The 27561-nt window shown below is 62.2% G+C and overlaps 2 protein-coding genes across 4 annotated transcripts; one reads left to right on the forward strand and one right to left on the reverse strand.

The window, feature by feature from the left end:
- The first annotated feature begins 234 nt into the window (after positions 1-234).
- LOC103292021 (chloride channel protein ClC-Ka) lies at positions 235-11961 on the forward strand. 3 transcript variants are annotated; one of them, XM_008148178.3, is made up of 19 exons: positions 235-334; positions 942-1070; positions 2154-2282; positions 2869-3008; positions 3310-3387; positions 3467-3545; positions 4014-4139; positions 4918-5002; positions 5089-5190; positions 5720-5804; positions 6050-6223; positions 6666-6735; positions 6893-7003; positions 7338-7551; positions 8389-8522; positions 10440-10531; positions 10668-10751; positions 11486-11572; positions 11914-11961. In XM_008148178.3, exons 1-19 carry the CDS (start codon positions 235-237, stop codon positions 11959-11961), a joined length of 2067 nt encoding a protein of 688 aa, XP_008146400.2. The 3 variants fall into 3 exon arrangements, with proteins under 3 accessions (XP_008146400.2, XP_054576862.1, XP_054576863.1); XM_054720887.1 differs by having other exon boundaries at positions 10440-10528; XM_054720888.1 differs by lacking the exon at positions 2154-2282 and having other exon boundaries at positions 10440-10528.
- A 1302-nt stretch (positions 11962-13263) lies between these two features.
- On the reverse strand, positions 13264-26835 carry FAM131C (family with sequence similarity 131 member C). Its single transcript, XM_008148177.3, has 7 exons — positions 26700-26835; positions 18592-18704; positions 17656-17691; positions 17306-17399; positions 14609-14791; positions 14299-14409; positions 13264-13685 (listed from the first exon to the last, which is right to left on the reverse strand). The coding sequence occupies exons 1-7, from the start codon at positions 26719-26721 to the stop codon at positions 13399-13401; spliced, it is 846 nt and encodes a 281-aa protein (XP_008146399.1). The 5' UTR covers positions 26722-26835; the 3' UTR covers positions 13264-13398.
- Between the last annotated feature and the right edge of the window lie 726 nt (positions 26836-27561).

A 27561-nucleotide genomic window follows, 5' to 3' on the forward strand; every position in this document is an offset into this window, starting at 1 on the left:
CGAAGGGCACAGATAGGAACCCCACCTCACACTCTGCACACACACGCACACCCTCGCGGACACCCCAGCACACGCTAGACTTACGTCCCTCCCGGTAGCTATACACACACGCAGGGGAACGCCACCTTTCCTTCTGACAGGGAAGCAGCAATATTGGAAGGGCCGAGGGCCAGTGCGAGGGCATTGGGGCAGCTCACGAGGGTCCACCCGCCTGTCGGCTGCCTCAGGGACCGGATGGAGGAGCTGGTAGGGCTGCGAGAGGGCTCCTCGGGGAACCCTGTGACTCTGCAGGAGCTGTGGGGCCCGTGTCCCCGCCTCCGCCGACGCATCGGAGGTGAGAGCTGGGTCCCCTTCCCCTCCCCTTCAGGGGCCCCTCAGGACATCACCCCCTACCAGGCTGCACCTCCCGCCCACCTGAAAGCCCAGAGCTGCCCTCCCCCTTGATCTGCCCCAACAGCACTGCCAGCGCCTCCTGGTGGCAGGGAGGGAAGGGACCTGTCTGTCCATCTGTTTATGGGATTGCGGCCTTTTGGGATTGCAGCCCTGATGCCTGATCACTGTGCCAGGGGCCTTGCTAAGGGCCCAGGGGGTGCTCTCTGGCCCAAAGCCAGCCCCGCAGGTCCTGGGACAGCACAGGAGGGTTGCTAGACCCTCGTGCTGTCTAAGCTACGGACCCTGTGGTGATTACAGAGAGAGCTCCCAGCACTGCTCCTCACCCCTGAGCCTTGATCATTCTTCCAAAAGTACCCCAGTGTGGAGCAGGGGTGGGGGGCAGGCCCATCAGAGGCCCCCTGCTCTGCCCCACGTGAGGCAGTGCCCCGCAGGCGACCCTGGCCTGGACCACCTCCCCAGCCCCACACTGCCCTGCCCTTCCTGCCCTGAGGGGAAGGGCTGTCCATGCCCACCTGGCTCTGGGCTGTGACCCCGGGCCCCTGCGCCAGGTGGCTTGGAGTGGTTGAAGCAGAAGCTGTTCCGTGTGGGTGAGGACTGGTACTTCCTGACGACCCTCGGGGTGCTCATGGCCCTGATCAGCTACACCATGAGCTTCACCGTGGGGCGAGTGGTCCGAGGTAAGCCCTCCCTGGCACACACGCCTGCCTGCTCTGGACCCAGGGCATCTGAGCGCGCTCTCAGGAGGCCAGATGCACCACCAGATGCAGCGGGGGTGGAGTGGGGGTGGGGGTGGGATGGGGTGGAGGGGGTCTGGGTGGGGAGGAGACCTGGTCTGGTCCTGGCATTGCTCTTTTTGTTGTTGTTGTTAATTCTCACCCGAGGATATTTTTCCATTGATTTTTACAGAAAGTGGAAAGGAGGGAGGAGCGGGGAGAGAGAGGGAGCTGTGGGGGGAGAGAAACATCAATATGAGAGAGACACATTGATTGGTTGTCTCCCGCATGTGCCCCAACCAAGGCTGGGGATTGAACCTGCAGCCCAGGTATGTGCCCTTGACCGGGGATTGAGCTCGAGACCCTTTGGTCTGAGGGCCAACGCTCTAACCACTGAGAGCACAGGCCAGGGCCTGGCATTGCTCTTGGCTTGCTGTGTGACCCTGGAAAGCTCCTGCCCGTCTCTGAGCATCCGTCTCCTCATCTGCACAAGGAGCGAGAGAGCCCTGAATGTTCTAGAGCCCTTTCGTCTGAGTCCTATGTTCCCCTCGGCCTGCTGCTGGGCTCCCTCTCCTCCCTCCCTCCTTGCTCTCAACTCAGTAGCTGGGGGCAGGCACTTGCTTAGACCACCATGGGTCAGCAGGCTCTCTCCACCCTGAGGGCTCCCTGGAAGAGGGGGCGGGGCAGGAAGAGGGTAGCACCTTCTCTGGGAGACTTGCTCCGGTGCCATCTGAGCTCCTGCCTTGCACCAGACATCCATTGTCTGAGGAGCTTCACAATGACCTGTTGGGGAGGTACCATCTCTAGCCCATTTGACAGACAGGAAAACAGAGGCTCTGAGAGGTTGAGTCACTGGCCCAAGGCCCCTCAGCGAGGGAGGAGCAAACCTGGGTCGGGATCCAGGGTCCGGCTCCTGCTCCTCTTGGGGATCTGCTGCTCCCTGGTGGCCTGGGCCTCCCCTCTCCAGGCCTGTGTTTCCTGGTCAGTAGGTGGGCACCCGAGGGCTGCAGAGCCTGTGGGTGCTCCCTGACTCCTGGCTGTCCCCAGCACACAAGTGGCTGTACCGGGAGATTGGAGACAGCCACCTGCTCCGGTATCTCTCCTGGACGGTGTACCCCATGGCCTTGGTCTCCTTCTCCTCGGGCTTCTCACAGAGCATCACGCCCTTCTCGGGAGGTGAGGCCAGCCTGGCATTGCAGTCCCCGCTGGTTCATCCCCTCAGGCTTCTGGTGGGTGGGGGCAGGAAGCAGTACCCCTACTTCATGGTCGGAGAAATCAGGCTCAGAGGAGTCGTGTCACTTGCCCCAAGTCACACAGCACGAAGACCAGGTCTTGACTCCTGGGTCGCTGACGGCTCCGGTCCCTTTCGGAGAGTTTTTCCGGGTGGTGATGGCAGGTTCTCCTGCAGGGCTGATGCCCAGAGTATTCCCAGGCAGGGGCTGATGGGGGGCACAGCTCCCCCGAGGCCTCTCAGCTCTGCCTCCAGCTCCCGGCCAGCCGGTGGGAACTCCAGGGGTGCATGCAGGGTGGCCTGGGCCCCCCCTCAGTCTGCCACAGCCATCTGCCAGGCCCAGCTGGAAGGACAGGGGCTATTCGAGTCTCCTTTCTGGTCCTCGGCTTCCTCCTCTGAAAAATGGGTTTATGAGACCTATTCCTAGGGTTTTAAAGGGCCCGACCAGAGGGTGGTGTGAAACGCTCTGCAGGGTCAGGTGTTTCCAAAGAGTTTAATCCAGAGGCTGTCCCTCCTGCTGCCCTCCTCCAGGTTCTGGAATCCCGGAGCTGAAGACCATCTTGTCCGGGGTGGTCTTGGAGGACTACCTGGACATCAAGAACTTCGGGGCCAAGGTGGTGGGCCTCACCTGCACCCTGGCCACCGGCAGCACCATCTTCCTGGGCAAAGTGGTACGAGCAAGCGAGAGAGCACCCCCCTCCCTCCCTGCTCTCCCCACGCCTGCCTTTTCCCTACCACCCACCCCGGCGGGGTCAGGCGGGACTCGGGCCAATGCCGGCCTTCTGGGGCTCAGTCTTGGGGAGGTGGCAGGCCGGGCCCCCAGAGTGTGACAGGGGCTGGGGAGACGGAAGAGGTGGGTGTGGTGGGGCAACCAGGCTGTGTCTGGATGAGGTTCCCTCTGTCCCCCAACCCCGGGCCCTGAGGGGGAGGAGCAGGGGCCCGGCTCCCCTCAGAGGTCCCTGCTCCCCTCAGGGCCCCTTCGTGCACCTGAGTGTGATGATCGCTGCCTACCTGGGCCGCGTGCGCACCAAGACCATTGGGGAGCCCGAGGTAAGGGGCTCAGGGAGGGCCCCCCTTGGAGGGAATGAGAGGGGGGCTGCCTCTGAGCCCAGGACTCGGGATCCCCCAGAACAAGAGCAAGCAAAACGAAATGCTGGTGGCGGCAGCGGCGGTGGGCGTGGCCACAGTCTTCGCAGCGCCCTTCAGCGGTGAGATCCCCCCTTCACCCTCCCCTTGCACCCTGGGGCTCCCCACCGCCCTCCTGTCCCCTGGAGGGGCCCGGCTGAGGGGCCGGAGGAGGGATGGGGACTAATTTTGGTCTTGGCTCTTACAGCAGCCTTGCCCGCACAGGGTGGGGGTGAGTGAGTGGGTGTCAGGCGCTTCGGGGTCACCGTAGACAGACTTGGGTGTGAGATCCAGCTGTCTGTGTGGCCCTCTCGGAGCCTCACTTCCTCATCTGTGCAATGGGACCATAGCAGTGCCATCCCCCAGGGATGGAGGTGGCGGAGAGAGTGCCCGGGGCCTGTTCCCTGGAGGCGGAGTGCCTCCCCCGCCCCCCATTTCCGCTCAGAACCAGAGAGAAGGGAGGCCCTGTCTCAGGCCAGGAAGGCCGGACCGAGGGGTCAGGGCGCCGGGATGGTGGACTCAGGCTCTGTCTGAGCTCAGCGCACCCCCAGGCGTCCTGTTCAGCATCGAGGTCATGTCCTCCCACTTCTCCGTCTGGGATTACTGGCGGGGCTTCTTCGCTGCCACCTGTGGGGCCTTCATGTTCCGCCTCCTGGCCGTCTTCAACAGCGAGCAGGGTGAGTCCCAGGGCTCACCCACCCCCCTCCTCTCCTTCCTCTCCCTCCTCCTCTCCTTCCTCTTCCTCCTCCTCTCCTTCCCTTCCTCCTCCTCTTCCTCTTCCCTCTCCTCTCCTTCCTCTCCCTCCTCCTCTCCTTCCTCTCCCTCCTCCTCTCCTTCCTCTCTCACTTCCTCTCCTTCCTCTCCCTCCTCCTCTCCTTCCTCTTCCTCCTCCTCTCCTTCCCTTCCTCCTCTTCTTCCTCTTCCTTCTCCTCTCCTTCCTCTCCCTCCTCCCCTTCTTCCTCTCCCTCCTCCTCTCCTTCCCTCCCTCCTCCTCTTCTTCTTCTCCCTCCTCCTCTCCTTCCCTTCCTCCTCTACTTCCTCTCCCTCCTCCTCTCCTTCCTCTCTCACTTCTTCTCCTTTCTCTCCCTCCTCCCCTTCTTCCTCTCCCTCCTCCCCTCCTTCCCTTCCTCCTCCTCTTCCTCTTCCTCCTCCTCTCCTTCCTCTCCCTCCTCCCCACTCTTCCTCCTCTCCTTCCCTTCCTCTTCCTCCTCCTCCTCTTCCTCTTCCTTCTCCTCTCCTTCCTCTCCCTCTTTCCCTCCTTCCTCTCCCTCCTCCCCACTCTTCCTCCCATCCCCTCTCCTTCCTCTTGCATCCCCATCTCCTTCGAGGTGGGAGGAGGGAGCTGACCTGTATTGGCCGGGAAGGATGGGGCCCTGAGGGCAGAAGGGACAAAGCTGGGCCGGGAGCAGGGCCAGGGCTGGGGTGTGAGTGCGACCCCCACGCTCCTCCCCCCAGAGACCATCACCTCCCTCTTCAAGACCAGCTTCCGGGTGGACGTCCCCTTCGACCTGCCCGAGATCTTCTTTTTCGTGGCGCTGGGGTGAGTGCCACCTCGGGTCCCTGCAGCCCCACACGGGCTTCCCCGGGGCCGGAGCGGCTGCCCTCGGCTCACCCCAGCCCCCGCAGGGCCATCTGTGGCGTCCTGAGCTGCGCTTACCTCTTCTGTCAGCGCAATTTCCTCATCTTCGTCAAGACGAACCCGCTCACCTCCAAACTCCTGGCCACCAGGTGGGCTCTGGGTCGCGGCTGGGGCCTCTCAGGGAGACACCCCCCATCCCAGCCAGGGTCTCAGCCTCCTGAGCCCACAACTCCTACTGACTGCACCCCATCTTCCTACTGAGCCTCCCAAACCTCCCTAGCCACCACCCCTCTTAAGGAGCCCCCATTCCCTCAAAACACCCCTCTCAGGTCCTCACTCCCTCACTGAACCCCACTCCCCCACGGAGCCCCAAGCCCTTTACTGAGCCCCCTCTCCTCCCCAAACCTCAGCTGCCCCTGGCATTGGCACCTGAAAGTCAGCCCCCATCTGCCCTTGACTGGCCACGCACTGGCCCCACCCGGGCCTGGCTGGCCTCAGTCCTGGTCCCAGCGGGCCTCTGTCCCAAACTCTCCCATCAGCCCTGCCCCTTGTCACACAGCCACTGGGGGACGGACCCTCCTGTTCCTGCCTCAGTGCCAGCCCCCAGGGTGGTGGGGCCGTGAGGTGGGGGCGAAGGGGAGAGTGGCCCTGGAGCTTCCCCCCCTGCACCCCCCACAGCAAGCCTCTGTACTCCGCCCTGGCCGCCCTGGTTCTCGCCTCCATCACCTACCCGCCTGGCGTGGGCCGCTTCATGGCTTCCCGGGTAAGGGGCCCTGAGCTGGGGCCGTGGGAGTGGGGACCCCGATTTGTTTCCACTTAGTTCCTGTCATCTCCCTTAATCCCCACGAAGGGGAGGTTCCGAGCAGCTCCAAGTCCCCTACACTGGGAAGTGGGGGAGAGGGTGGGAGGCAGGGTCAGGCAGTGGGGGGTGGGGGGACGGCTGCCTGGGGGGGTGGCAGGGGCCCTCATGCAGATTTCTGAGCCCCCCACCCCCACCCCCCGCTCCAGCTGTCCATGAAGCAGCACCTGGACACACTGTTCGACAACAACTCGTGGGCACTGATGACCCGGAACTCGTCCCCGCCCTGGCCCGCCGAGCCCGACCCCCAGAACCTGTGGTTCGAGTGGTACCACCCGCGGTTCACCATCTTTGGGACCCTTGCCTTCTTCCTGGTTATGAAGGTGGGCGCCCCGGGGGCCCCCACGGGTGTGCCTACAGCCGAGACCAGTCATGGGGGGTTGGGGTGCCTCCCCCGGCACGCAGCACAGCACCTGGGCCTTCCGCCCACACCCCCTGGCCTGGCCCTTGCCCGCTGTGTGTCCGGGCCTAGCCGCTCCGGCTCTCTGAGCCTTGGTTTCCCTGCCTTTAAAACGGGATAGTCATTGCGCCCACCTCAAAGGGAAGGTTGAGAGGGAAGGAAGGAGAGCCCCTGGCACACAGTAGGCACTTTGTCAGGGTCAGGCTCCTTCTGAGGGCCAACGCCTTCTCTGGCACCAGACCCCGGCAATGCGCCCGAGCATCCTCTTTCTCCCTGGGACACGCCCTGTCCCCGGTCCCGGCCCTCCCTTGCCCACTCGGGCCCAGCTGCCTCTAGCCTCTGCCCCTCTGGGTCCCCACCCGCAGTTCTGGATGCTGATCCTGGCCACCACCATCCCCATGCCCGCTGGCTACTTTATGCCCATATTCATCTTCGGTGAGTCTGGGGTCCTGAGGGTCTTAGAGGTTCAGGGTGATGGGGAGGCCATGGCTCCTGGTCCGCCCCTCCCTCCCCAGCATGGTACTGCGGTTCGTCCCCAAGGATGGAGGGCTGAGGGGCCGGGTCAGCCCTGCTCACCCGAGTCTGTGGCTAGGAGCTGCTGTTGGGCGCCTCATCGGGGAGGCCCTCTCTGTTGCCTTCCCCGAGGGCATCGTGGCTGGAGGGGTCACCAACCCCATCATGCCTGGGGGGTATGCCCTGGCAGGTAAGTGGGCCAGGGCCCCACTGGGTGGGCTGGACCTGGAGGACCAGCCAGCGGTTCTGCAGGGCAGAGGGTGGTCTCAGAGCCCCCCAATGAGCCCCCACCCTTCCCTGAGCCCCCATTACCCTCTCCAGCGCCTGTCTTGTCCCTGATCCCCCACCCCCTTCATCACTGCTCTCCCCCTCACCGAGCCCAGGCTTTGGGTGCCCCCACAGTGGCCAGGGTGTGGCCTCTGGACAATTGCCACCCAGCCCATGGCCACAGCCACACCAGCCTCGCCCTCTGCGGGGAGCGGGCCCCCGGCCTGAGCCCCCTGCCCTGGCTCTGCCCCCTGCAGGGGCCGCGGCCTTCTCGGGGGCCGTGACCCACACCATCTCCACGGCGCTGCTGGCCTTCGAGCTGACCGGCCAGATCGTGCACGCGCTGCCCGTGCTGATGGCGGTGCTGGCGGCCAACGCCATTGCCCAGAGCTGCCAGCCCTCCTTCTACGACGGCACCATCATTGTCAAGAAGCTGCCGTATCTCCCGTGGATCCGGGGCCGGAAGATCAGGTGAGCGGCGCCTGCCTCAGGCTGGCTGATAGGGTGGGGTTTAAAGCTCCCCCCAGTACCTCACTGCGGCTGACCTGGGACCTGGGTGGTGTGGGAGGGGCCGACACACTGCTGCCTCTTGTCTCCGCTCTCCCCAGCTCCCTGCGTGACCCTGGGCAAGTCCTCGGCCTCCTGGGCCTCCGTGTCTTACTAGTCATGAGTCTGTCTTCACAACTGGACAGATACCGCCCAGGTGTTGGAAACGGGCTCAGGGAGATGCCGGGTCTTGCTCCGGGTCACACAGAGTCAGCAGCAGGCCTGGGGGGGCCCTGGTGCCCCCACAGTGCTGTGGGGAAGTGGTCCAAGCAGGCTTGGAGGTCCTCACGCAACCAGGCGGGACCAGAGCAGCCCTGCCCCCACCCCCGGAGAGGCAGGACTGAGAGGCTGAGAGGGCCGGGTCCTGGGCCCAGCTCCAAAGGCATGCACGCTGCCACCTTGTTCTAAACCTCAGTTCCCCCAGCTGTAAAATGGGGGTGTTTTCAAACTTTAAAGCTCCCCCCCCCCTTTTTTTTGCCATCAAACTTTTCTTCAAATGACATTCTCTAAGGAAGGCTCCTCAATGAAACAGCCCGCAGCTGGTCTGCGGGGAGCTAGGGGCCGGGGGGCTGAGAATTCAGAGCCAGACCATAGGAGAGCCGATCCCCAGGTGCCTCTCGACCTCGGGCTCCAGGAGTTGCTCATTCGGGGAACCTCTCAGTCGGTGCCCACACTGGAGAACCAGCGACGCTCCCTCTGGGGTTCCCCGCCTCGTGCCCTCACCCCAGGACCTGACGGGAGCACCCCTCCCTCTGCCTCCAGCTCTCACCGCGTCATTGTGGAGCACTTTATGAACTGTAGCATCACCGCGCTGGCCAAGGACATGCCCCTGGAGGAGGTGGTCAAGGTCATAACCTCCACCGACAAGGCGGAGTACCCCCTGGAGGAGAGCACAGGTGCTCAGTAGGAAGGGGGGAGGGGGAGGGGCCTTCCCTCTGCCTCCTCTTGGCAGGCGCAGGCCCAGGAGAGGGAAGGCGGGGCCCTGGCCCTACATCTGGATCCAGGCTCTGTAACTGGGAGAGCAGTGATGAGATCCAGGCTCTGTAACTGAGGGCACGATTTGGGGGAATCACTTCCATCTCTTGAGCCTGATTCCTCCTCGTCGTTAAGATGGAGAGTGTGACCAGCCTGCTGGGGTGGTTTCTGTGCTTCCATGAGAGATGACAGGACCCTTACGAAGCTCTCCAGGGCAGACCTGGGGGTGCTAGAGGCCAGGCCTGGTGTGCTGGGCGTGGGGGTAGGATGGTGGGGCGCTACCAGGGTCTCGAAGGGCTCCTTCGTCAGCCTCCCCTTCAAAGATTGCCCCGCTGAGTCCCCGCCACAATCCCCGAGGCCATGACAAACAGCTTTGTAAAGAACAACGAATGGGGCCCTTGTTAAAAGACACAGAAGCGGAGTCTTGGGGAAGCCTCTGGCTAGAGCAGTGGTCGGCAAACCGCGGCTCGAGAGCCACATGCGGCTCTTTGGCCCCTTGAGTGTGGCTCTTCCACAAAATACCACAGCCTGGGCGAGTCTATTTTGAAGCAGTGGCGTTAGAAGAAGTTTAAGTTTAAAAAATGTGGCTCTCAAAAGAAATTTCAATCGTCGTACTGTTGATATTTGGCTCTAGTTGACTAATGAGTTTGCCGACCACTGGGCTAGAGCATCGTTCTCCACTGGCAAGTACAGTGGAGTGGGGAAGGGAAGCGGGGGGAGTACAGCCATGTCCGCTCACGGCCACGGTCACCTTTATGTCCCCTCTGCACCTGAGGCGTGGTGCACACCTGGCAGGCGTGGCACAGCTGGGCTTTGGTCCCCGCTTGTCCTTTGGGCAGGTACCTTATGGAGTGAGCAACCTGCACCACCATACGGGTCCTAACCGCCCCCGTAGCCACCCTAAGAGGCCTCAGGCCTCTGGTGAGCAGCAGCGCCGGCGGTAAACCGTGCTACGGCCTGCGGTTTCCCCACCCAAACTGGGACAGCCCCCCCATTATCCCACAGGACACGCCCAGGTCCCCCTCGAACATGTTTGCAGATGAGACCCCCTCCGAGAGGCCTCCCCTCCTGGGACAAAGACAGAAGTGGCCTCCAGACAAAGTCCACTCCACCCTCAGAGCCACGGGAGGCAAAAGCTCCCAACCCGCAGCGCTGTGGGACCCTGCTGCTCACTTGAGAAATAGCTTTCAGCGTTTGTTTCTAGAGGGGAAGCACATACAGGCCGAGCTGTAAAGTTTTTACTTTACTGGGTAAGAAGCCAAAACATCAGGCTGTTGCCTCAAAACCGAGTACCTGCCAAGTCCAGTGATAGCCTGGACTGAGACTTGCCAAGCCCCCGGCACACAGTAGGACCTCAGAACATGGTGGGCTCCCAGGTGCATGCCTTCTCTGGGCTGAACCAGATGTGAATCTTCCTGGGGGGAGGCAGGGGGGCCGGGGGGGACAAAACCCCGCCCTAATGCACAGGTGTCCCAAAGCTGCTCTTGCTTTGAGGCCTGCCACCTGGGGGGCCTCAGGGTGAGCAGACTCCCTCCTGGCCCCCAGCAGCCTCAGCCTCCTTTGGCTACCACACCTCCTTGTCAGAAGCTGAGTGACCTCGGGGGAGACAATTAGCCTCTCTGTGCTGCTGAGCCTCAGTTTCCTCGTCTATAAAATGGGTGATAATAGTTCCTGACCCACAGGCTGCTGTAGGTTCCTGAGAGACACAAGAACAACTAGCACAGTTAGTAGGTGCCCAGGAAATGCAAATTCCTTCCTCATAATTCAGCTCGCTCTCTCTCTCTCTCCCTCTCTCTCCCTCTCCCTCTCCCTCTCTCTCTCCCTCTCCACTTGTCCAGAGTCTCAGATCCTGGTGGGCACCGTGCGAAGGGCCCACTTGCTGCAGGCCCTCCAGGCTGAGCCACCTTCCTGGGCTCCAGGACACCAAGTGGTACTCCTGTGGGGTGTTGGGGGAGTTGGGGAGTCAGCAGGGTGGGAGTGGAGGGGACAGCTGATCTGTGGGAGAGGGAGGAGGATTGAGCGGGGCAGCCTGGGGGAGAGCACCCAAAACCCTTCCCTGTCCCCAGCGGTATCTCCAGGACGTCTTGGCGGGGGGCTGCCCCATGGAGCCAGTGACCCTGCAGCTGTCTCCAGAGACCTCCCTGCACGAGGTAATGAGGAGGATTCAGGCATGGGGCACAAGGACCGGGGGGGGGAGGGGGGGTAGAGCGGAAGACCGGAGAGGTTAACTTCAGCTCCACCTTCCCTGCACACAGCGTGGCTCTGTCCCTCCTGGGCCGCTTCCTTATCGGCAGAACGGGCAGAGCGGCTCCTGCCCTCTCCGAACCCCACTCCCGGAGTTGTTGGGATGATGCAGAGACCAGGGAAGCCAGAGGGTTTACACAATAGAAGCCTCTGGGTGGAGAGAGGCAGTGCTTACTAGTCAATTATGTCTTTGGGTTTCAATTTCAGATCCACTGCCTTCTCCCTGCGTGATCTTGGGAGAATTATTTAATCACTTTGAATGCTGACACCCTCCCGCTGCCCCACACAAGCACAGAGCCTGGAACACACATGGGGTCAGGGAGGGGAAGCAGCAGGTTGGGGATTTGGGGGTGGTCCCAACCCCTCTGTGACACTGTTGCTGGATAACAGGTTTTTCCCATTGGTTCCTTGTGTGGACTCTGGCGACCCCTCGTGGTCATGCTGGACATTGCAGGCTCAGGTCCTGGTCTTCCACCCACCATCACATTTGTCCCTCAACCCCTTCCCGGGTGGGCGACACGGAGGCGTGGGTACCGCTCCTCCACCTCTGCTCAAAGCCTCAGGTCAGGGATACATTGAAGCCAGAGGGTGGTGTGGGTGCCACCCGTCCTCCAGCATCTCCTACCAACCCCTCCTCCAGGCACACAACCTCTTCGAGCTGCTGAACCTTCAGTCCCTCTTCGTGACGTCCAGAGGCAGGGCCGTGGGCAGCGTGTCTTGGGTGGAGGTACCAGGGTCCCCAGGGTGGAGCAGAGTGAGGGGCCACGCTCAAGCAGGCTGGGGAGGTGGAAGGCACCAATATCCTCCCATCCAGATTTGGAGGGGCCTCGTGGGATTCTGCTGAACCCCACTTCCTGGCCCAAAGTGGCCACTGGGCCTGGCTACCCCTACCTTATTTTATGACCAGTGGCCAGCCCTGCCGGTCTCTAGGCCTCAGTGATCCCATCGGTGCAATGGGGAGGCACTGACTCGAACACTCACCCCGGAATCAACCCTTAGGGGAGTCAAACAACACTGGAGCCCCCATTCGCATCCTTCCCCCCCCAAACCCCTCTTTCTCTGTTTTAGTTGAAGAAAGCAATTTCCAACGTGACAAACCCACCGGCCCCAAAGTGAGCCAGCCTGGCAAGATGAACCGGGGCACCTGCCTCCCTGCCCACCACAGCTCGCCCTCCCCTCTGCCTCCCTGCCCACCACAGCTCGCCCTCCCCCCAGCCCCGCTCAGCTCCTCAGTGAGACAGGCAGCTCTGACTTGCTCCTAAGAGGGCTCCATATTCTCCATGTCACATCCTGGATGGGACACGTGCCACATGCCTTGAAGGACAAATCCCGCCGTGGACCGAGCTCAGAACGCAAGACAGCAGAAAACCAGCACACAGTGGGCACTCAACCCTCGTCCGTCAAATTCGCCAATGACGGACGAGATGGATGTACGCTGTCACCAAGGGCAGGCAAGATCCCCTCTGGGGTCGACTCCCAACCAGAGGCTCCTGAGAGAAATAAAGCCATTTCCCAGAGCCGCCACTCGTCCCCCATCTCTGCTCCAAGGGCACTCACGTGGCACCTCAGCTTCTTCCCGTGCTGGCTCTGAGCAAGCTCTTGGGGCTGCTTGTGGTCAGGTGGGCAGTGCAGGCCTGGGGTCCTGGTCTCCCACTCCTCCTCATGCCCCCTCCTGGCAGGGAGATTTGGGGAGAGTGGGTCCCTCACCAAGTCTCATGCTGCTCATCCTCACGGATAAGCAGGATCCTGTGGCCCAGCTGCCTTCCTCCCAGCCCCCGCCTCCTCCTTGGCCCCAGGAGCGGCGCCTCGGGCAGTCTGCAGAACCTCAGGCCTCTCCTGTGAGTGAGGACTCCCCCTGCTGGGGGGCAGAAACCTGACCAGCTGTATGTGTGTTGAGGGGCAGGGGCCCTCCCCTGAGTCCCTCTAGACCCTGAGCCCAGGAGCCCCAAGGACACGGTTTCCCCAGCAGAGACCAGGCCAAGTCCATCCAGGGTGAATCCGCCACTTTAATGTCTTCAGAGAGCTTTCAGGGAGATGGCAGGAGGGTGCCAGGAGGGGGAGCAGGGGCACCAGGGTCAGCGGGTGAGGGACAGACAGACAGTCCAGGGAGACGGGTGTCCTCGGATGACCGCTTAGGAGCAGATGCTTAGCTACCAGAAGAGGCTACCCCACCTCTGTGGGGCAGAAGCACAGAGGGAGACGGGAGGGACTGGCTCTGGGACCAGGCAGGGTCCCCAGGCCCCACTGCAAGTGGGTCTCCCAGGCCCTTTGAGGTTGTCTGCCTGGGGCCTGCCCTGGTGTCTGCTGAGTCCTTGAGCTCATGGGTGGCAGAACCCTGGGGGGGGAGGGGCCCACTGAGCCGAGAAGGGCGAGAGGGATGATGGCGCCCACTGCGGGCAGGTCCGCGGAGGCACGAAGTGGTCCACGCGAGTGCCAGCCCCGCCCCCTGCCTCCCCGCCCCGTGCCTGCCCCGAAGGGTCGAGAGGCCCAGCCTGACCCCACGTCCTGAGACGCCTGGGCTGCCCACAGGCGAGACGGCGGTGTGCTTGGGCCTCAGTTATAGAACACGTCGTCCTCCTCCTCCGAGAGGGAGCCGCTGTCCACCGAGGGGAGGGAGCCCTGCAGGCACGCCCCGCCCTCGGGCCCCGGGCCCCCGGGCAGCCGGGGCCGGTGCTGCTGCTGCTCAGGGCTGGGGGGCTGGGGGCCAGCAGCTGTGATGGGGGGCTCCTCGGGTGAGGGCCAGCCGTCAGGGGAGAGGCCGGGGGAGGAGAAGGCCAGGAGACTGTCGTCCTGCGAGGGGCCGCTCCGAAGGCTGTCCTGAAGGTAGATGCTGTCCAGGTCTGGAAAACCAAAGGGAGGTGGGGTGAGGGGTAGAGTCTGGACCCGCTCCTCAGCCTCCCCTGGTGTGTGAGTGTGGGCAAGAGGCGGAAGACCGGCCTCCAAATCCTGCTTTGTCACTGCCAAGCTGTGTGACCTTAGGCAAGTCACTGAACCTCTCTGAGCCCGTTTCTCACTGCGGCAGTGCGTGTAGTTGCGAGCAGGCTCTGCTCGAGTCCTGTGCTCTGAGAACTGGGACGACCTGTGTTCTCCCTGAGCCTCCCGCCCCTCCAGCCAGAGGAGGGTTAAGTGAGATAATAGGTATGTTGGCTTCACCCAGGACCCAGGCTCGTCGAAGCCCTCAGGAGTAACCCTGGGTTCTAGCACAGAAAGCTCTTAATTCACATTATTTATTATTATTATTACTACTGTTTTCTCCTTTATGCTCATGGCACCCCTTGGCGATGGGCAGGGCAAGGATCCCCAACCCCATTTTTCAGATGAAGAAACTGAGACGGAGGGAAGAAAGGGCTTATCTGAGGTCACAGTGCATTTGGTGACAGGGCGGCATGCAGCGCCAACTCTGCCCCCGCCCCCCCCCCCCCCCCCCCCGCTCCGTGCCCGCTCGGGCGGTACCCTGCAGCTGGATGACGTCCTGGGGGCTGTTCTCGGGGTGCAGCTCCTCGTCGTCCAGTGAGGACCAGGCGCTCAGGGTGGCCTCTGTGATGGCGAACTGCTCAGCGACCCCTGTGGGGACAGCGGGACCAGCTCAGAGAGGGCACAGCAGGGGGATGCGGGGGGAGGGGGGGGCTGGGCTGTCCCACCGAATGCCCTGGCCACCCCAGGCCCCTGCTCTCCCGGCCCAGACAACGCCCCTGTGGGGACGCGGCGTCCCCTAAGGCCCAGAGCCCTGGCCAGTGCGGTCCGAGCTCCGCCCCCCACTGACCGGCGGCGAAGCGGGCCTCGCGCAGCTCGTCCGGGAGGCAGCAGTAGTGCTCGTCCTCGGCCGGGGACGGCTCCCAGCCCGAGCGCTGGGCCCTCCAGCCCTTCCACTCGATGAGGTGGGCCACGCGGCCACGCGCCATGGCCGTGGGCTTCGTGATGTGGTCCTTGATGCTCTGCACCACCCCTGGGGACAGGGAGAGCAGCCGAGTGACTGCCCAGCTCAGAGCCCACCCCAACACCCCTGGCCCCCCCAGCGCAGGCCCATCCAATGCCCTGTACCCCACATCCACTCAATGCCTTGTACCCAACCAATGCTCGGCATCCTCAAAGCTCCATCCCAGCAACGCCCTGTACCTACCCGATTCCTATGCCCGGCCAGTGCCCGTGCCCCTCCCTGCCCACGCCCTCCCGGTGCCCTGCTCCCAGCCAGCGTTCCTGTCCACGGGGAGCTTCCTGCCCAGCCTTGCCACACCCCTCATTCTCTCTCCGACCAAGTTCAGACCCTTCTGCCCAAGATCTGCTCAAGGATCCACTCAAGACGCCCCCCCCAGCCCTCCCCCTTTCCATGAATAAAGTTCTGAGGGAGCATCCCTGTGCCTAGGCCAGTGCCAGCTCTGCGGTGGGTGAGACCTGTGTGGGGCGCAGCAGGCAGGGAAGGCTTCCTGGAAGAGGTGGACTCGATTGGGGCTTTGAAGGAGGGTGGGTTAGATGGACAGATCGAGGCTGTTTCAGAGATGAGATGATGAAGGCATGGAGGAGGCGGGTGTGGCTCCAGGGTTACCAGGATTGGGGTGGCAGAGAGGCTGGGGCGCCTACCAGGGGCCAGACTGGGGGCTGAGAGCCAGGCTGAGGGCACCGATGTCCTCCTGAGAGCAATGGGGAGCCACAGCAGGGTGATGGGCAGGAGGGGAGCGGGTTAGATCTGGAGTCGAGGAAGAGCATCCTAATTATGGGCTTAGGGTCCCAGGGTGGAGACAGGGGGACATTAGGGGCCACTGAAGGGACCCAGCAAGAGACGGGACAAGGGCTGGGCAGATGGGAGTGGGGGGGAGGGCCTGCGGGGTTCCTAGGAGTAGACGTTGGATGTGGATGGATGTGGAAGCTGACAGAGAGGGCTGTCAAGAATGATTCAGCATCTCCTTTAACCAAGGCCGACAACAGATCTGGGAGTCACCGGGCTCCAGGGCCATGACGTAAAGAACAGCAACACTTAAGAAAGACAGTGTCGCCCTAGCTGGTTTGGCTCGGTGGATAGAGCGTTGACCTGCGGACTGAAGGGTCCCAGGTTCAATTCCGGTCAAGGGCACATGCCCAAGTTGCGGGCTTGATTCCCAGTGGGGGGCGTGCAAGAGGTGGCCAATCAACTATTCTCTCTCATCATTGATGTTTCTGTCTCTCTCTTCCTCTCCCTTCCTCTCTGAAGTCAATGAAAATATATTAAAAAAATAATAATAAAAAAATAAAGACAGTATCCACAAAGGAAACAAGAGGAAAACCACAGGGAGGAGGGAGGGGGAGAGGGAGGGGGGATCACTCCCCCAAGTAGGGGAGTGTTGGCACCAGGAGGCTTTGGGAGGAGGTGTCTAAGTGGCCCCTGAAGGGCAGGGGAGGTGGAGGGAAGGGGTTCAGGTGGAGGGAACAGCACAGGTTGATGTGGGGGGGAGGGCAGCAAGGGCCCGGGGGAGCCAGGGAGGCCTGAGGGAGGAGGGACTAATGAGAGGCTAGCACAAGGTACACTGAGCAAAGTGGTGAGCAAGGAGAGCGCTGAGAACGGCCCAGAGGCTGTGCTGGGAGACAGGCAGGTGCTGGGATGGCCCACTGAGACCCCTTTCCTGGCCTGCGTGCCCACCCCCCACTGGCACACCCTTCTCTGGAGACTCGCCCTTAGCTATGGCAGCTGCCCCACCCAGAGGTGCCCGAGGGGCAGGGTCCTCCCCAGGGGCAGCCGAGCCAGCCAACTGGCCTAAGTGCCAGACATTCTGCCTGCGATTCATGGTCCTGGGCTCCCATGGATGGGGCTGGGGGAGGGGAGACGCCTGCCGCCAGGCTTTGCCAAGCTCCTCCCCTGCCCTGTCCCGCTGCCCTCACTCCTACAGGTTGCCCTAGAGCAAGTCCCTCCGTTAGCCACTCACACAGCAAGTCCCATCTCGGAGACAGGCAGACGTCACTGCTGCAGGGCGGGCGCGGGGAGGCCACACCGGGCACACAGCTGAAAACCTGGGCGGTGCCCCCCCCCCCCAGCTGCTGGAGGCCCCGACAATCCTACCTGTGGGGGCAGGAACCCCTCTCACTGTGTCCTGCAGACCCAGCTCTTGGCCCAGCATTTGGAAAATGGTGAATCCATGGGGCCCAATCCTTCCAGCTGCACTTCAGCTTTGCCCTCCTGGTCCCCCCGCAAACACACACACACACACAAACACACACACAAACACACACACAAACACACACATGAACATACACACGAACAAACACACACACACGAACATACACACGAACACACACACAAACACACACAAACACACACACAAACATACACACAAACACACACACGAACACACACACAAACACACACACAAACACACACAAACACACACACGAACACACACACACACGAACATACAAACACACACACGAACACACAGCTGGTGTCGGGTGGGCCGTGCAAACTCCAAGGGCAGGGAGGGCAGCTGCCACCTACCCACAAGGGACGAGGTGGCCAGGGCTGCCACGTGGTAGCTGCTGGAGCAGGATCTGGAGTCGGACAGGTAGCCGTTGGTGGTCTGGAAGCATCTCTGCACCGGGGGGGGGGGGGGGAGCAGGTGGGTAGAAGTCCCCCCCCCAATACCACCCCCATTACCCACCTCCCCAGGGCTGCTGAGCAGTGGGCAGGGCCAGGGCGGTCCTGCCGACGCCCACAGGACCATCCACCCCAGCGTTTTCATCGCCCTCCCCTCCCCCCGGCCCCAGGGCTGGCAGAACCGAATGCCCACGCTGGGCCCCGTGGAAGCAGGGCAATGGCTAGACTGGGGGGTGAGCGAGTGCACTGACCTGCCAAGGATCCCAACAGAAATCCATCTGTTTGTCCTAAAACAAAAGGAGAAAGAGGATCAGGAGGGCCTGGCACGTTGCCAGCAGGTGCCAGGCGTCCTAGAGCTCAGGATGGCGATGTGGGTCACCTTCTGGTGCTCCCTGAGGTGGGGGTCTGCCTACTCCTGGGTCGTGCCCTGCTGTCCCCTGGCATGCAGAGGAACAAGTGTGTGTGTGTTGGGGGGGGGGGGCAGCGGTGGCTCTGCCAGGAGAGGCAGTTGGTGCAGGGGGTAGATCAGACCTGGCTTCGAGTTCTGGCTCTGCCCCTTAGCCTGGGCATCCTTAGACTAATGACATAACATCTCAGAACCTCAGTTCCTTCACCTGCAAAATGGGACGATGCCATTTACCCCTCGGTCGTGGGGAAGCAGAAATGAGATAATGTGCACGCGGCGCCTAGCACAGTGCTTAGCACGTGGTACGTGCTCAAACAACAACAAAAAGGTAATTGTATCAATTGGTAGGTTCAAGGTCATGACCTCTGGGGCAAGGGCAGAAATTATACACCAGGATGTGAGGCCCCTCACGAGATCTAAGAATCCTACTCCCTTTGTTCTCCCGTGGGCAGTGCAGGCTGCTGAGGTGTCCTGGGCTGGTAACAAAACTTGTTATTTGCAAGGCTGAGTTAATCGGGGGTGGGGGAGTGTGGCGGGGGTGGGGGTGGGGTGGGGAGGAAGCCCTTCTGGGTGGGGCTCTCTATTCTAAATAAGCCTGGTCCCGAATGCCCGGCCCGATTCAGACCTCCATCCAGCCCAAGAGCAAACCTTGGGGGCCCTGAGCCGACGAGGAGCCACATTTGGCCGGGAGGGGAGGAGCTCCCTGTGGGAGCCGCAGGGAACAGCCCAGGGACCAGGGCGGAGGCAGGGGTGAAGGTGGGATGACGCGTGACCAGTTTACCTTGCCAGTGACATAGTCCGGAATGAAGGTGGGTGGGCAGCTGGAGGGCCGTGGGCTCAGGGGGCCTGTGCCCGGGGGCATGGGGCAATCCTTGTGGACACCTGTGAAGAGATCTGGAAATAAGAGCGACAGGCGTGTCCTCCCGGAGGCCTGGTCAGGCCAGCCCTGAGAGGCGGGCGTGACTTTCTCAGCACCGTCGTCATTTTGTAGAAAACAGACCCAAAGCCACGGCAGCTGGAGTCCGGCCTGGTCCCCGCAGTGGGAATTACTGGCCCATCCGCTTGTGACTCCATTTCCCCTAATTCTACACCCACACGCTGGCACCTTTTGGCCGCAAGGAGACCTCCAATTCATGTACCTACTTCCACTGGCCCCCATGGCCTGCCTCTCTCCCGGCCCAGCTAAGACTCCTGCATATCCTATGAGCTCTCCGTCAACGACGCTCCTGACCCCTCAACCCTCTGCCCTGCCCCTGCACCCGCTCTGTGCCTGCTCTTCCTCTTACGGGATGGACTCTGCCCGGGGGTCCCTCCACGCGTCTCTAATTCCCGCCAGTCTGCTTCCCGCCAGGTTGACCACCTCACCCGCCTTTCCTCCTCCAACCTCCGTCCCTGGCACCCACCTCCGTGGCCCTGCCTCGGGTCCTCTGTCCTGCCTCTCCGCGCCTTCTCCCCATTCCTTGCTGAGATCCAGAGCCTTCGAAAAGCATCACCCTCTCTTTTCACCTCGAAGGCCTGCCTGCATTGAAGCTCACACCATCTGCTCTCCCTCTTGGGACAAAGACCTGTCCCCACCGCCCCCACCCCCACCCCCGCCTCCAGGGCTGGGTCCCGTCCCTGCCCGCACCCAGGGCTCTGCTCTCTCTCCGGTGTGGCTGTGTCTCCCACGCCATCGAATTGGTCCACCTGTGGGGCACCTGCTTGATGCTCAGGGACTCAGGCCGGCATTCCGACTCCTCTCCCTGCCTCACCCAGTCCCTCACCACGGGCCCGCCCCCAGCATCCCAGCAGCCCAAGCACTCCCATCCTTTAAAGACCTTCTTAGAGCGGCTTCCGCCCAGCGCCTGCCCTCCCCCTGCCCCCCACCCCCCAGGAAGCACTGTGTCCATCTCCACTTCCTGGCCTCCCGTGTCCCCTCCACCGTGCCAAGCAGCCTCGCATGGGGGCCCTTTGCAAGAGCCAGCACCTCCATGTGGCCAAGCTCAGCAGTGGCTTCTCACCGGCCTCGAGGGGCACCCGGGCCACAGTCCATCCCTCCCTCTGAGCCGAACCCTCCTCCTGGCTCCCCTCCACCTCCCTGGCTGCTCCTCTCAGTCCTTCCCTGCTCCGCCCCGTGCCCCCGGCTCCATCCTGGGCCCTTCTCGCCTCCTGCCTCCCAGGACGGCTCAGGGGGTGCGGCTGAGCCACATTACACATCCAGCCCCACGCTGCTTGAGCTCTAACAGGATTCCCAGGTCCCTACACGGGTGCCCAAAAGGCACCGCAAGCACACCAGGGCAAAATGGAAGCCGCAAACCCGCGTGCGTCTTCCTCCACAATTTCAGAAAATGACGCGACGGTCCTCCCAGCGGAACCGACAAAAACTCCAGGCAGTGCGTGGAGTCCTGGCCTCCCTGTGCCCTGCCCCCAACCCGTCTAAGCACCCAGCAAGTCCTCTGCTCTCCCACCTCCAGGAGAGGTGTCCCTCGCTGGGAGGCGTCAGGCAACCCCAGACACTGTGGGGAGCGGCTGAGCTGAGGCTCTGACTTTTGCACAGGTGTGGACAGGGAGGGGCAGGGGTGGGCCTAGAGCCGGCTGAGGGACCTTTTCTCTGCCCAGGGCCATTGGGATATTTATAACATCATTCGAGGGTCATTCAAAATCATCAACTTAAAAATTAGCCTGGCCCTAACCGGTTTGGCTCAGTGGATAGAGCGTTGGCCTGCGGACTCAAGGGTCCCAGGTTCCATTCTGGTCAAGGGCATGTACCTTAGTTGCGGGCACATCTCTAGTAGGGAGTGTGCAGGAGGCAGCTGATCGATGTTTCTAACTCTCTCTCTCCCTTCCTCTCTGTAAAAAATCAATAAAATATATTTTAAATAAATAAATAATAAAATAATAAAATAAAAATGAGCCTGCGTATTTGGTCAGACATTTAATAACTCACCCCTAAGGCCTTGCTAGGGCCAGACCAAATGACTTCACGAGCCTTATACGGCCCAGGGGCTGGACCTTCCCCTCCCCTGCCTAGGAGATAGTGTGGGTGCTCCAGCCGACCCCCGGATCCTTCTGGCTCTCTCTGCCGGGTTGTGCATCCACACGCTGCCCACCCCCCCACCATGTGCTTTGCTTCCGAGGGGTAGCACCTGTTGCTCTTCCTAGGTGGGCTGCCCTCAGGCAACTGGAGCTGAAACTCTGAGAATTGATGTCTTCCCCGCCCCCCCGCCCCCCCCCCCCCCCCCCACCTGAGTGGCCCTTAGCCAGTGACTGGAAGTGCAGATCCCAGCACCTCTGTTTGGGGTCAGAACACTCTGCGGGCCCAGGATGAGGTCACCCCCTGCAGGATGACAGACACCCTTTCCTGGCTCCGGGTCCTCTGTCCTGCCTCTCCAGTCCTTCGTGTATCAGCTGTACCCAGATCCCCGTGCCAGGGTCTGCTCCAGAGAGAGCCGCGGAGGCTCAGGTGCCGCACTGCCCGGTTCAAATCCCAGCCCTGCCCTTTACCACCTGTGGGACCTTGAGCAAGTGCCTTTGGCTCTCCGAGCCTCTGTTTTCCTCATCTGTAAAATGGGCAGCTGAGGGAGCTTGTTCTAGAGAAATTGTCTACTAGGATCCCAAACGGATAACGAAGAGGCACAAGGGCCTGGCATTCTGAAGAAAGCCACTGTCGGGGTGGGGACACAGACACCCTCTGCAAGGGCGCGGACACAGGCTCTGCTGCCCCTGCCTAACCACCCTTCTCACTCTGGCCACCTAATGGAACGAGGGAGGGGTCAGACACCTGCAGACATTTGGGATGCTTGCAAAGGAGAGGCCAGCCCGGCCAGCATGGCTCAGTGGTTGAGCGTCAACCTATGAACCAGGAGGTCACGGTTCGATTCCCAATCAGGGCATATGCCCCGGTTGCGGGCTCAACCCCCCAATGGGGGGCATGCAGGAGGCAGCCTATCAATGATTCTCTCTCATTGATGTTTCTCTCTCTCTCTCTTCCTCTCTGAAATCAATAAAAATATAGTTTAAAAAAAAACAAAGGAGCCCTAACAGGTTTGGCTCAGTGGATAGAGTGTCGGCCTGTGGACTCAAGGGTCCCGGGTTCGATTCCAATCAAGGGCATGTACCTTGGTTGCAGGCACATCCCCGGTAGGGGGTGTGCAGGAGGCAGCTGATCGATGTTTCTCTCTCATCGATGTTTCTAACTCTCCCTTCCTCTCTGTAAAAAATCAATAAAATATATTAAAAAACAAAGGAGAGGCCAGCTTCTCACCCTCCCCTCCCAACCCCCATTGGATGTCCGCATAACTGGGGAGGGATGGCTGCAGCGGGGCTGGGCAGGGCTGAATACGGTAAGAACTTTCTCTGTGTATGAGGTCATGATGCAAAATATGTCTATTCTGATGGGTTCCAGTCACAAAGGTTAGAAAGTGACCTGCTTAAGGCTCCAGAGAGCACAAGCCGGGCTGCCAAGTGCAGTTCAAGGTGGCACTGGCTACAGGCTGCCCCGGGGACTCTGAAAGGGGCTGGAAGAGTGCTAGGGCCCCTGGCCATCGCCCGAGCCACAGACACGGGAGTAAGGGGGCTGAGCACAGAGGAAGCTGGGAGGTGACGTCCAAGGCCTGGAGGAGACATGACTTGAACAAGGTCATTCGTCAAGGAGGAGGTGGTGGTGACGCGAAGGGCTCCGGCCCCCAGCCTCTCCCCAGCCTTCCTGCCCCCACCTTAGGGGAGGGGCGGGCGCCTCTGCCAAAGCTGCCATCTCCCCCTGAGGACTTTGGCCCCATGAGGGCACAGGCTGGTTGCCATGGAGACATCAGGTAATGAACCAGCCCAGGGTGAAATCACAGGCTGCTCATGGCCCAGCTGGGACCACGGCCACGTCACCACCGGCAACTGGAAAAACACAGCATTTCATGGGGGGTTGGGGGCTGGGGTTCTGCCTGAGGGGCCCCCAGCCACAGTTCTTGTGGGCACCTCTCTCCCCCAAGGGAGCGGTGGGGGGCACCTCCTTCCTTTCTCAGTCCACACCCTAGTCCCCTGACCTCCAGGTCTGAGGCCCCTTCTCAGGCCTGCTTCCTCCCCTACCTCCCCTGGCCATACAAGTGACAGGCCTCTGGTTTCCATGGCAACCTGGAGGGGACCATTTTGATCCTTCAAGGAGAGGGGTGTCATGCAGATGTCTCCTTCAGAAGACGAGCCTCGCCTCGGCTCACTAAGGGTGCTTCCTGCCTCCCCACACCAGCACCTCATCTGCTTTGGAGTCCAACCACCCAGCCGGTTCCTCCTGCTGTCTAACCTAAACCTCTCCTGCTGCGAAGCTCCCAGCCTGGGTTTCTCTGCTTGTTTCTTTGGTGAGTGTGCACCATAACCGCTCAGACTCCTCACACCTGCTTCCGAGTCGCCCAGCCCCTTCAGCTGCTCGTTGGCACTCTGTGTTCGTGTCCCAGGTCCCAGCCCATTCATCACCGTGGTGCCGTCCGCCCCACCACAGAGGGAGGGCAGGAGGCCCCTGGTGAAGCCAGCAGCCCAGAGAGGGTAAACCTCTTCTTGAAACCACACAGTCACTGAGCCGGTGTGCAAAGCCCCTGGCGAAGCCCCTCCCCGGGCAGCCACTGGCTTCCCCTCTAAGCTGCTTGGGATCCCAGCAGCTGGAGGCCTGGAGCAGTCCCTCCAGCCAGCCCCTGCCCAGGTGTGTACAGCGGGCTGTCCTGTGCCAGGCTCTGGCCTTGGCTCTGAAGAGAACACAGTGGGCCAGGCATTTCGTTCACAGCTCCTGCCCTGGGTTTAAGTCCCGGCTCTTCAGTGCCAGCTCCAGGGCGTGGGCTTATGGCACAGCCTCTGGGAGCCTCAGGGTTCTCGTCTGTGAAATGGGAACACTGACTCCTCTGGAAAGGGAGGATGGGGCACCTGGCTGAGGATGGGGCACCTGCCACGGACGCACTCTACAAAGGACAGCTGCTCTGTCCCTCCCCGCTCCAGACCTCACCTCCTCTGTCTGGACCAAGGAACAGATCTTGGTCACCACCAGGCCTCTGGTCCTGCCCCCAGGGCTGAAGTGGGCCTTGGGGGCTCTGCAGAGGGAGGCCACCCAAGGTGAGCTCTCAGCCTCTCTGCCGGTGAGTCACTGCCTGGCAGCAGGCCATCCTCCAAGCTTGGCAGAGGCTCAGCCTCGAGTACACAGAGTGTCCCCCATCCCCCAGGACACTTATTTACGGGTCACTAGGGCCACCCTGGTAGCTTTCTCAGTGGGTTGGTGCAGCTCAGAGCTGCCGAAGGGGGTCCCTTTCCATGCCCAACCAAGGACAGAGAGAGCTAACAGGCTCCTCTCCAGGACCTTCTAGACACCCCAGTTCCTTTCTACTTCCGCTAACACTTACGAGTGCCTACTATGTGCCAGGTACTGGTCCCAGTGCCTGACATGAGTTAAGTCATTTAATCCTCTCCAGCAACCACAGGCCATCAATACTGCTACTATCCCCACGTTAGAGACGCGAACACTGAGACGCACACACCAAGTTAGGAACTGCTGAGGTCACAGAGCTAGGCTGGCCGGCCCCGGAGTCCGCACCCCTGACCTCTCTCTGCTGCCTGGTGCTGAGGGGGGCGGCTGTCCCAGGTGCGGCCTGTACCCGGGGTTTAGGGTTTGACTGAGGCGGTCCCAGCATGAGGCTCCAATCCCCGGCCTGGCTTCAGGCTGCACATCTGGCTCAGGGAAGGACTTGGAGTCAGAGGGCTGTTGTTAGCAGTTGGCGCAGGCGTGGAAACCAGGCTCTGGGGCGCCGAAGCCCACGGAAGCAGGACAGGTGCCGGCCCAGGGCGGAGGGCTGGCGGGGTGGTGCAGAGCTAAGGGCCCAGGCTCTGGAGTCAGCCGGTCTGGATTCACATCCTGCCTCTGCCTCTGCTATTTCTTATACGCAGCCTCTGGGCATGTCACTCAACGCCTCTCTGCTCAGTTTCCCCATCTGTAAAGTGGGAGCATGTGCTCCTCAAAAGTGTGTGGGGCCTGAAAGATCCCAACCGGTGCTGGGTACGCTGTAAGCACTCAGCATTAGTGACAAGCAGAGGGGTGCATGGCCTCCACTCAGTGGCTCAGCCTCCCAGAGTCTCTGGGACGATGGCTGAGGGTCCCCACCCCCTGTCGGAGGACCTGGGCCCCCGTCCTGACGCTGCGTTGAGTGACCTTGGCAGGTGCCCCTTCTTCCCTGGCCTCTGAAGTGTGCTCAGCTGGTCTGCAGCTCAAAGCAAGTGCCCAGCCTCTGACATGGGGTGGCCAAGTGGTGGGGAAGGGACAGTCACCAAGGAAAACACCAGATCCCAGATCCCCCAACACCCAGAGACGCCCAGAGCAGGGGTTTCTGGAGAGACATGGAGACCCTGTCATTCCTAAAGCACCCTAAACATTCCTCACTCTTAAAACCACCTTCTGACCGGACAGCGGGGCTCAGTGGTTGAGCATCGACCTATGAACCAGGAGGTCACGGTTGATTCCTGGTTGGGGCTCATGCCCGGGTTTCGGGCTCAATCCCCAGGGTGGGACGTGCAGGAGGCAGCCAATCAATGATTCTCTCTCATCATTGATATTTCTATCTCTCTCTCCTGCTCCCTTCCTCTCTGAAATAAATAAAAATAAATTTCAAAATAATAAAACACCTTCCCGCTCTGGCCAGGCTGTAAGTGCTGTGCTTGTCAACACTGGATGCCCAGTGTGTGCACCGTGCCTGGCACACAGTAGGTGTCATGCTTGTATCAGTTTAATGATTAAGTGAATGACCCTCACACAGCCCAACCCCCACCATGACCCCAGCCCTGACACCCCCCTGAGACATCCTGAGCCACTTACCTGAATGTCCCACGTGGACCGGTGAGCAGAGCCCCTTGGAGGCCACGGGATGAAGGCAGAGGTGCTGTGTCCCCCAGACAAGGACAAGGCCCCCCCTCCAGGGCCTGCCCAGCCCCTCCCCAGGTCCTGTTTACCCCTCTGCACCTGGAAAAGCTACTGGGGGTGATGCAGAGGTGGCAGCCCCAAGGCCCTGTGGTTGGGGTCAGTGGGTCTGGCCAGTCACCTCCACCCCAGCCCCGCCCCCTGCCACTGTCGGGGGAAGACGAGTGGTGGGCGAATGGCCCGGTAAACCTCTCCTGAAGTGCTGCCCAGCAGCTGTTGGAAAGCTGGTGGCAGGGAGGGTTCCAAAGGGCAACCTGCCACCCTCTAGGGAAGCTCACTCCCACTCCTGATGCCACCTCGGGGAGCAGGGGGCGAGGCACAGGCCGGGGAGCCAGGGTGCCCGCTGAGCGTGGCCTTTAAAGCTCAGAGACAGAGACAGGCCCAGGGGCTCCTGGGAACATCAGCTGCCTCTGTCCCTTCCCATCCCCTGACCAAGGATGGCGGTGGGGGTGAGGGTGAGGACCGAACCTTCTCTGTAACCTGTTCACCTCCATTACCCCTTGATGCCCGTGACCCTGAGACAGGGGCGTGGCAGAAGGGGACAGACGGGGTGTTGAGTTAGTAAGGCCTGTGTCTTGGGGGTGGGTGGGAGGGAGGGTGTTCTGGTGCCCCCAGCCCCGAAGTCCCTCCAGCACAGTCAGGAGCACCCAGACGCCTCCTGCCCCTTCCGGACACGCGGCAGGGGGTGTGTGGCAGCTGGGAAGAAAGCGACCCAGCTCCAGGCCACCTGCCGGGGTGTGGGTCCGAGCGGGGCTGGGGCTTGGGGACCTCCCTGCGCGCTCTCTCTATGCTGCACCCCATCCTCCCACGCCCTGTCCCCGGGGGGTGCGGGGGGCGAGTCTCCCGGGGCTCAGCCGGGCTGGGGTGGGGATGCAGCTGGTCGGGATGTTTCCCGGGAGCGGCCCGAGGGAGTGTGCGCGCATCCTCGGCGCGGGGCCCGGACCCCTAACCCCCCCAGCCCGCGGCCCCCTCACCTCGCGACACGCAGGAGCCCATCACGGGGCCGCGGGGCCGGGCCGCTGCGCCTCGGGTGCGTCGGGCCGCCGGGGGCTCATGTCTCCGCGGCCGGGGGCTCACGCGGCGCGGGCGCAGCTGCAGGCGGGCGCGAAGGGGCCGGGGTTCCTGCGGGCTCTGCCGCCTCAACGCCGGGTCGTCCCGCCGCCGCCTCCACCGCCTCCGCCGCCTCCGCCTCCACCGCCTCCACCGCCTCCACCGCCTCCACCGCCTCCACCGCCTCCACCGCCAGCTCCGCCTGCACCGCGTTGGGGGCGGGGCCGGGCCGCTCGCCCCTCCCCGCGCCGCGCCGCCCCGCGCACCTGTTGCCGCAGCCGGGCTGGGGGTGGGCGGGAGGGGGTTGGGGCATTTGGGGCGCACGGGTGGGGGCACATCGGGCCCTCACCTCGCTCCGCCTGGTGACCCGGCTGAAGGTCAGGGAAGGGGCGTGGGGGCGGGGACCTTCCCGGCATTCGGGACACGAAGTGCACAGCCACGTTCATTCAACAGTCAGGCCAGACGCCGGCTGAGCGCAGTGACAGCAGCTCCAGGGCTTGCCCGTTCGCAGGGGAAGAAACGGGCTCACATGCTGCGAGGGCTGCGGGCCAGGGTGGAGGTGGGGGCGGGGGGGGGGGCAGTGTGCTAGTGGCAACACTCCACGGGGTCTCCCGCAGCGCCGGGAGGGGGCGGCACCCGCCCCTCTGGGCTTTGCTAGGACACTGGGGACCCAGGCCCAAGGGTGTTCTCAGCCCTGGTCTCCTGTCTGAGGAGCGACAGTGTGAGTCTAATCACTCACCCTCACATGCCTCCACACGGACACGCTCCCACACATATACAGGCTCA

Source organism: Eptesicus fuscus, chromosome 9 (assembly GCF_027574615.1).
Source record: "Eptesicus fuscus isolate TK198812 chromosome 9, DD_ASM_mEF_20220401, whole genome shotgun sequence".
In the NCBI taxonomy this organism is placed as follows: Eukaryota; Metazoa; Chordata; class Mammalia; order Chiroptera; family Vespertilionidae; genus Eptesicus; species Eptesicus fuscus.